The 8478-nt window shown below is 35.1% G+C and overlaps 1 protein-coding gene across 1 annotated transcript in view; it reads left to right on the top strand.

Annotated features, from left to right (window-relative positions):
• The first annotated feature begins 293 nt into the window (after window positions 1-293).
• Window positions 294-8478, top strand: part of Cpr (Cytochrome P450 reductase) — a 31388-nt gene continuing 23203 nt past the window's right edge. Inside the window, exons 1-4 of the mRNA XM_089242476.1 lie at window positions 294-524; window positions 2266-2462; window positions 2558-2612; window positions 4449-4577. Coding sequence (XP_089098602.1) covers window positions 2275-2462; window positions 2558-2612; window positions 4449-4577 — 372 coding nt within the window. The 5' untranslated portion in view covers window positions 294-524; window positions 2266-2274. The remainder of the gene's footprint in view (window positions 525-2265; window positions 2463-2557; window positions 2613-4448; window positions 4578-8478) is intronic.

Below are 8478 nucleotides of genomic sequence, written 5' to 3'. Positions count from 1 at the left end.
GGAGGGATCCATGAGAAATGGTTGAAAGGGGGGGGGGCATAGGCACAAAAAGGTTGAGAACCGCTGCATTAACATACTGTACATACACAGTAATTTGATTTTTGTTTTGCAAAACCGAACAATTCGCCGAAATCGTTTAGTCGAGGACAAACAAAAAAATAATAGTTTTGTTCATAAATTGTGTGTGTGTGGGGGGGGGGGACTGAACGGTTTATTTCACCGATCGTAATTACGGTATTACGTATCATTATTTATTTTCTTGATGTTGGCGTCCGACAGATGGCGCTGACGCGATAAGAGCAGATAAAGCGTGATTCAGGGAAAGGGCATAGTTTCGCCTCCTTCCTTTAACCTCCGTATTTCATCGCTGGAGGGAGCTCGTTTCCATTTCATGTCTCGCAATTATTCATCGTTTCTCTCTAACTTTAATGCGAATTAATTGTTTTTGTTGCTTTCATTCGCCTCCCCAATAATATAGCGTTGTTGTTTGTTGTTAAGTTATTTGCTGTTCAAAAAAAAATTCGGTAAGTGGTTTGTTTACGTCCGGCTCAATTAATTAATTCGAGTAAATTCCCAATTATTTCAATTGTTTTTATTTGTTAATGTATCACATTGGGAGCAGCTTTAATTGCCTTTACATCAAATCGAGATTGAAGTTCACGTGATGAAAAGCCTCTCGCCCATAGGATGACTTCGTTCATTTCCTCCTTCAAATTAAGCTATTGTTATGCTGCGGATTTTTATATGTACCTATTTGTTAAATAATTTCATTGAAAAGGCGATGGTCGTGGTTTCATTGATATCTTTAGGTTTCATCGCCGCTGTTCGTATTACGGGGAGAGAGAAATGATAATCATTAGGAGCCTCCCTCCGCTGAGAGATTGTGGAAAGTGTTGGAGAAACAGGCTGGACAAATTTTTGCCTAACAAGCACATAAGTGGTCCGTATCCTGTGGTCAGAGGTGTATTTACAGGTCGAGGGGTACTTAATGGACCTGGGTAGCAAATTCGTAGGAGGGTGGCGAATTCGAGTAATAAGTGCTTAAGAAATACAAATGCAAGGCCACAACAGGCAAAATGCCCAACGAGGTGGCTGAGAAAAAGATGAAAATAACAAATATGGTTGTCATATTTCAACAACCCAATTATAAATGCAATTACGAACAATATATACACATGATAAAATATTATACAATGCCCATATAATTTATTTACGGTTGTCTTATTCTAAGTATGGATAGCTTCTCGATTTACCCTAATATGCTTATCACATTTCTTTTTAAACGTGTCAATTGTGGTAGCATCCACGACCCTCCAGGGTCGAGCTATTACATTTATTAACAAGTCTATTAAAGAGAAATTCCCTGCGACACAACATCGCAGCAACCTCGAATTGCCCCTTACCAAACAACACTGGTGTCCCTTTATCGAAGCAGTTGATTGGCAGCATATTAATAATTCATGGTCCATCTCATTAAAAATTGTATACACTTCGAATATACCCCCCTCCCCTTCCGACACCTGTGTTCCCGCAATGTAAACATATTTGAGTCGGGTCTTTCTTCATAGTTCAAGCCTTGTGTTCCAACAAGTGCATGCACAGCTCTTCGCTGCACCCCTTTCAATGTCCCTCTGTAGGTATGGTCTCAAAAACCTTATAGCATACTCCAGTGTAGGATGAACTAAGTGTCAGAATGACTTTAGGAAAACGTGAAGAGACTTTTTTAAGAATAAAAGCAAACATCCTATTAGATTTTTTGCCCACTGCTAAACGATGCTCAGAAAACCTAAGCCACTCTTCAATGAAAATTCCCAAATCGGTGACCCTAATTGCATCCGGGATAATGGCATCATTCAACTCGTCAGTGAAACGTGAATTATTCTAACCAAAACGAGCACCCATGCACTTATCAACACTAAAGGTCATTTTGCAATCATATTCAAGTTCATCTGGAGCATCACCCAATCGCTTTGATTCCTGACTTCCCCCATTAGTTTCACGACATCGGTGAAGTCGCTAACCACCCCATCAATCCCGATCAAGTTATTTTACCTCCTTAAAAGCCTCTTATCATCGAAAACCTCTTTAACATTGACAAGCCCAGACATTTTGTAAAGTTGATTTCTTAGTGGAACGCTTTACCCTGCATCTCTTAGTTTGCATCTGTTGGAAATCTGAAGTAAGCCTACTTCATTAAAAAAAGAAAAGTGCATGGTATTCCTGTTGTGTCACTTAAAGGGTTAAAATCTTTTCTTTTTTCTTCAGGATTTGAAAATGAGTGTACCAGGGGAAGATTTAGGCATTCCCGGTGCTGATACCGATATACCAGTGGAAGAAACTGGACAAATTTTTGGTTTGGTTGATGTTGCAATTATCGTAGCTCTGATAGGTGTTACAGTATACTGGTTTTTCTTCCGGACAAAAGAAACCAAGGAGCCAGTCATCAAAACCTTCTCCATAGAGTATGTATTTTTAAGGTTGTCAACAAACTTGTGAATTGATTATCAGAGTTTTCGCACATTCTTCAGTTACTTTTCATGTTTATTTTTTCTTTCAGGCCCAATGTTTCAGCAGCATCAGATTCAAGTTTCATATCCAAAATGAAGCAAACGGTGAGAGATAAATTTATTTCTTTTTACAGTGGAATAGTACAATTGATGTTGGTTATAAGGGGACACCCCCCCCCCCCCCAATTACTTTTTGGAAAACATACATTATATTGGGAGGTCGTTATATCAAAGGTTTGAAGAAAATATTCTTCAAAGAATTCCTATTTCCTATTTGGGAAAAATAAAAAATTATAATATAGTTTAACTTCGGTTAGCAAGTGCAATTCATTCCCTAAACATGCTCGTTATCCTAATCTCTCATATATCAAATTAAACTTCCTTATAGGAAATAATGGCAACTTGGATAACTCGTTCCACAATTATTTATTCACATAAAAATTACTGATAAACTGCATTCAACCAATAACACAAAACACAATAATATTATAAATAATACAATAAAATATATTTAATGTAAATGACACCATGAATAAACATTTAATACGATAATTTGTACAAATTTACTTACTTTAGATGACGAGAGAAAGAGTGGGATTATCGTTTAGGACAGACTATCTTTAAAAATTTATTCATATTTTGTGACTTTGAAACAGAACCTGTCCAATGGCACTTGCTTTTGCCTCTTTTTTAGGATTTCTTGGAAATGGCGTTGTCGTTGGACAGATTCATTGCTCACTTTACTACAGCTTTATTTGATTGGTTCTTTTGAAAAAAAAATTTGCACATATTCCTACATTCTATATACATCTCTGTAGTCCTATTTGAAATGAGAGGAACTTCTCTCTTCCTTAGAAGAGATACCATTCATAAACTCTTACTGTTGTGTACAAAAGAGATCCATCAGTTCATCTATGGTGAACCCTCCTGGTCATGTTCTACCACTAGTTCTTGAATGTCATCCTCATGCGCCTCCAGTCTCGTGGTCTTCCTCAAAGGTTCGCCCCTGTTCATGAGCTAGCTCCGTCAAAGTCATGTTCAATAATACAATCAGCCCCCAGTTTACTCCAAGTAGAACAGTCATGCTCACACACGTGTTTATTTTACGAGTGAAGCATGCTGATTGGAGACCGTAGGGAAGATTATCCGCAATTGCACAGTAGGTATGGGTACAAAAGCGAGATCCATTGGCTCAGTTGTGATAACGTGGAAATAAATACACAAAGCATAAAATTTTTGCTCATAAGCATAATTTTCAAACAAAAAAGAAAAATGCAGATTTTATTCATATTTCTGCAAAAAGAGTTGAAAAGGGCAGAGCTAAATTTCCACTTTGTGTTGAATTGAATGATCTTATAGGTCATTATACAAATATATAAAAATACAACACCACAACAGGCAAAATGCCCAACGAGGTGGTTGAGAAAAAGATGCCCATAAAACTATGGATGTCATATATTTCAAAAATATAGCAACCCAATTAAAAATGCAATTAACAAAAATTATAAACAATATGTACACATGATGCCCTATATACAATGCCCATAAAGAATACTTATGGTTGTCTGATTCTAAGTATGGATAAGCTTCTCGATTTACCCCAACATGTTTATCGTATTTCTTTTTAAACGTGTCAATTGTGTTACAATTTACTACCTCCGGGGGTAAGCTATTTAATATATTGGAAGCTATTGTAAGCTATTCAATGTATCAATTCAATTATATTGGAAGGAAAGTAATGAATAAGAAAAGATTTGGGACTTACTGTACCAGTCGTTATAATGGAACAGTACTAAAAATCTGTGGTGATTATATAATGAGCATCAACTATATTTTAATATTCATTAGCGTCAAATGTTTTGAAGCTAATGAATATGTGATAAATGAATGATTTTTTAGGTAATCGATGGACAAAAATTTAGTTTTCTGGAAATTTTTCAGGGTCGCAATGTTGTAGTTTTCTATGGCTCTCAAACAGGCACAGCAGAGGAATTTGCAGTTCGACTTGCTAAAGAAGCTAACCGCTATGGAATGAAAGCCATGGTTTCTGATCCAGAAGATGTTGACATGGTAAGATTGAATTTTATTCATTATACCCGTATTCTGAAACACTAACATTACCTTTGTCATTGAAATTTCTGAAAAGGGGGCATAAAGGTTTAATTTGCACATCCCATTGTATACTTTCACTCAGTAAATATCCACAGGAGTTAGAATAGAGCATCATTGCTGCTCAGCGATATGAAATTATGTATTTGTAAAAGTCGGGAAATTTATTGAAAAGAAAGACTCCAGTGAGTGCTTATTATCAGAAACAACGATACTATGATACAGGGCTACTTTGTCCCATTTTGTGGGTTTATTAGGACAAACTTGTGCTAGGCATAACAAATATGTGAAATTGTTTTTGAAAATGATGTTGATATATTAAGATGATGTGAGAACCGATCTGTGTTGTCTATCACAATTATAAGCTATCAAAGCTATCACAATTTTTTCTTTAATTTTATTACTTTTTTTAAAATTCATGCAAAGTAACCCACAGGAGCAGGTTACTTTGCACCCCACCTTATACAGTAGCACTTGGCTAACTCAAATTTTGGATAATTGTAATTTTGACGAACTCCCCCTTCAGTTTTTTATCTAATTTAATATTGAATTTTTTTTTTTTTTTTAGTTCAAACTTTTTTCAACTTTTTTGAATAATTTTAAGTTGAAAGGGGAAAAAAATCATTTTTGTGTGAACAAATTTAATTTGGAGAAATTCTACAAGAAGCCAGACTTTGCTTTTCTTGATGAAGTTTTTAAATAACAATTTTTTGAAGACTAATTAAAGTTTGAAAATTCTGTTGATCTCTACTTATTCTTTGGTAAGTTAATGCCCACTTTGACTTTGTTCAGTTGCAGTGCATCCAGAATGTGTACCACTTAATACGGATTGTTTTTTCCACCTATTGATCAAGGTGTCCCATTACAAATCTGAATCCTTTTGTCGTCATCAAGAGTACCAAAAGTATTGGAAAGTTCAGATTGTGATATGTTAATTGAAGTATATTTCCTTGATAGCATAAGAATGATAAGCAAAATTGGGGAAACAGTTTCATAATGGATGATCATGAACTGTTTCTGTAAATCAGGCTTTGAAAACAACCAAGAACTTCTGCAGTGATGCTAATTTCACAACAGCAGAATAATGTAGCAGCAAGGGGCATCTAAAGTATTTTCAACCTGTGGGTGCTTACCAGGGTTGGTAAAAAAACCGGTTTTTTTGAAAAAAACCAAAAAACCGGGTTTTTTTGGTTTAAACCAGGTTTTTTTGGTTTAAACCGGTTTTTTGTTTTAAATAGTATCAACATTAAAAACAATGAAATTTCTGAAAAATCATTCCCACTTCCAATAATTAACTAAAATAAAATGTTTATTAATGTAATTAACACTATTCCCATGCTAATTAAATCAATAAATATTTATTACATTTTAACAAAAACCAACTTTTGCAATTTAATTATTTTTTGCTTAACTCAATGGATTACTGTGTGTTTGAAAATTCTTTTAATGTTATTATTAACCATATAGTATATAAAGGTTTTTCTCCAGTTACTTTCAGGAAACTTAATTAGGAAGCTATTTTGCAAAAAGTAATAAAAATTAGGTGAATATAATGTATTTAATGAAGCATAAATAATGCAGATTAATTAGCAATGATTTACGATATACAGGGTGATTATAACTAAGGTTCTGATTTCAAAACACTGTAAAAAAGAACGATTGTCAGAATGACTTGCAAATTGACATGAATATTCCTGAAAAAATTCAATTTTATTTGATAAAGGGGAAAAAATACTTAAAAATGTAAAATTAATGACATCATCCAACACGTGGGAAATTTGCTCGCAGAATGGAAACGATAGCCAGTCATGGCAAAATGATACCTTAATTATAGCATTCACGATTTCATAATTCATGGAAACATCACAAAAAATGAAGTAATGGAACAAATAACTACAACTTACTTAAAAAATGTTAAATATGTTGTCCACCGCGTGTTCTGGCTATGAGGTTGAAAGCACAAAAATTCTTGTTCGACAACAGAATCGGAGTATGCCATGGTCATAATGTGGATGTGCCTGCAATTCAGCTTTATTAAACCAAACACGCCCCCCCCCCCCCCCGTTAATATTCCTAAGGAACTTCTAACATATAGGGAATGTGCTGGAGATTGCAATTCACCAAAGTTTGCAATCTGACCACTGTTTATAGCATTTTGAGGTACCCCCACAGCCAGAAGTTGCAAGGGTTAAGGTGCATCCTGTCAAAATGGGTCTTCAGCAGCTGCTTTGTTGGTATTGCAATGTGCATCTTGATAGAAGTTCTATCCACCCACTGATGCTGTGGAAGTGCTGAAATGATGTGGTTGCACAAAATAGATTATACTGCGGGCCAAGTACAGCATCATCTACTTGCACATTTTGTACTTTTTTCTTTTGCGAAAGAAACTTCCATTGCTTCAGGAGTATCCATGCAAATTTTCAAATCATTCTGATCAGTACTTATTGTATAGTTTTGGAATCAAAACTTAAATCATAATCACCTTGTATATAGCTGATTATTTTTCATAAATCTGTTATTACTATACAGTAGAACCTTGATTAACTGGGCTTAACAGTGTGTGTGTGAAAGTATAAAAAAAACAATTGAATATATATATATTCAATATTCTGCCCACTTTTATGAGACTTTTTGAAAAAATCCACTCATAAAATCTTATGCATTTAAAGATATACCATCAGAATGTACCCCAAGGATATAAAATGTGGTAAAAATGAAACCTTTTGCTAATAATGAACCATTGTGATATTTTTCAAGGGAAAAAAATGATATTTAGGCAGCTTTTATTTGATTTTTTGAAAAAAACCAAAGTGGTTTTTTTAAAAACACCACTTGGTTAAAACCAAGGTTTAAACCATGGTTTAAACCAAACAACCCTGGTGCTTACTCAGGCATACGGGAGGGGGCACCCCCCTTTATATAACAAAAATTTAAAATGCATTTTTAAAAATATTGAATATATATTTATTTATATATACAGGGTGATTATAAAAAAACTATCCCGACATATGGGCCCCTAACTATCATACCATTCACAGAAACTGAATGAAATTTTGGCATAAGGTATTTTGATGTATGCGCTCAAGAATGATATGGAAAACAACAGTGTCACTCTAACAGTTACATGTACAGTGAGGAAATTTCGAAAATATCAAATGGCAACACCAAGTTTTTTGTATTGGAATGTGATCTCCATTGTGAAAAACCCTAAATAGCGTTCGAACGGCAACTGTAGCATGAAAATCACCGGCGGTAGATAGGCTAAAAGTGAGGACAACCAATAAGGACAGAGAAGCAGTATAAAATAAAGCATTTTATTGTGTTTCACAAATTTTCCACATGACCTTGTGGAGCATCAATCGGGCTGGGATCTCAGCCGAAGAAACGGTGTGACGAATGAAACGAACATTAATGCTCTGGTGCACGGCAAAGTCCTTTTTACTTTTTCCTTGCCTAGCTCTGGGGATTTTCGTGCTACAGGTGCCATTCCAACGCTATTTAGTGTTTTTCAGTATGGAGATCGCATTCCGATACAAAAACTTGGTGTTGCCATTTGATATTTTCGAAATTTTCTCACTGTAACCGTAACTGTTAGAGTGACACTGTTGTTTTCCATATCATTCTTGAGCGCATACCTCAAAATACCTTATGCCAAAATTTCATTCAGTTTCTGTGAATGGTATGATAGTTAGGGGCCCATATGTCAGGATAGTTTTTTATAATCACCCCGTATATATTTCTGAAGAAATACTTATATTATGGACGGAGTGAGCTGAGACAATTTTTTTTTTCACCCATGCGAGACTGGTTCAGCATCCCTTTGGTGTATAAGCCACATCAGTAAAGTGACCCCGGAAATTCA

This window comes from Pholcus phalangioides, unplaced genomic scaffold (assembly GCF_987345545.1).
Source record: "Pholcus phalangioides strain wild (caught in Gottingen) unplaced genomic scaffold, Ppha-v1.0 ptg000015l_1, whole genome shotgun sequence".
Classification (NCBI taxonomy): Eukaryota; Metazoa; Arthropoda; class Arachnida; order Araneae; family Pholcidae; genus Pholcus; species Pholcus phalangioides.
This window is presented reverse-complemented; position numbering and strand designations above follow the sequence as displayed.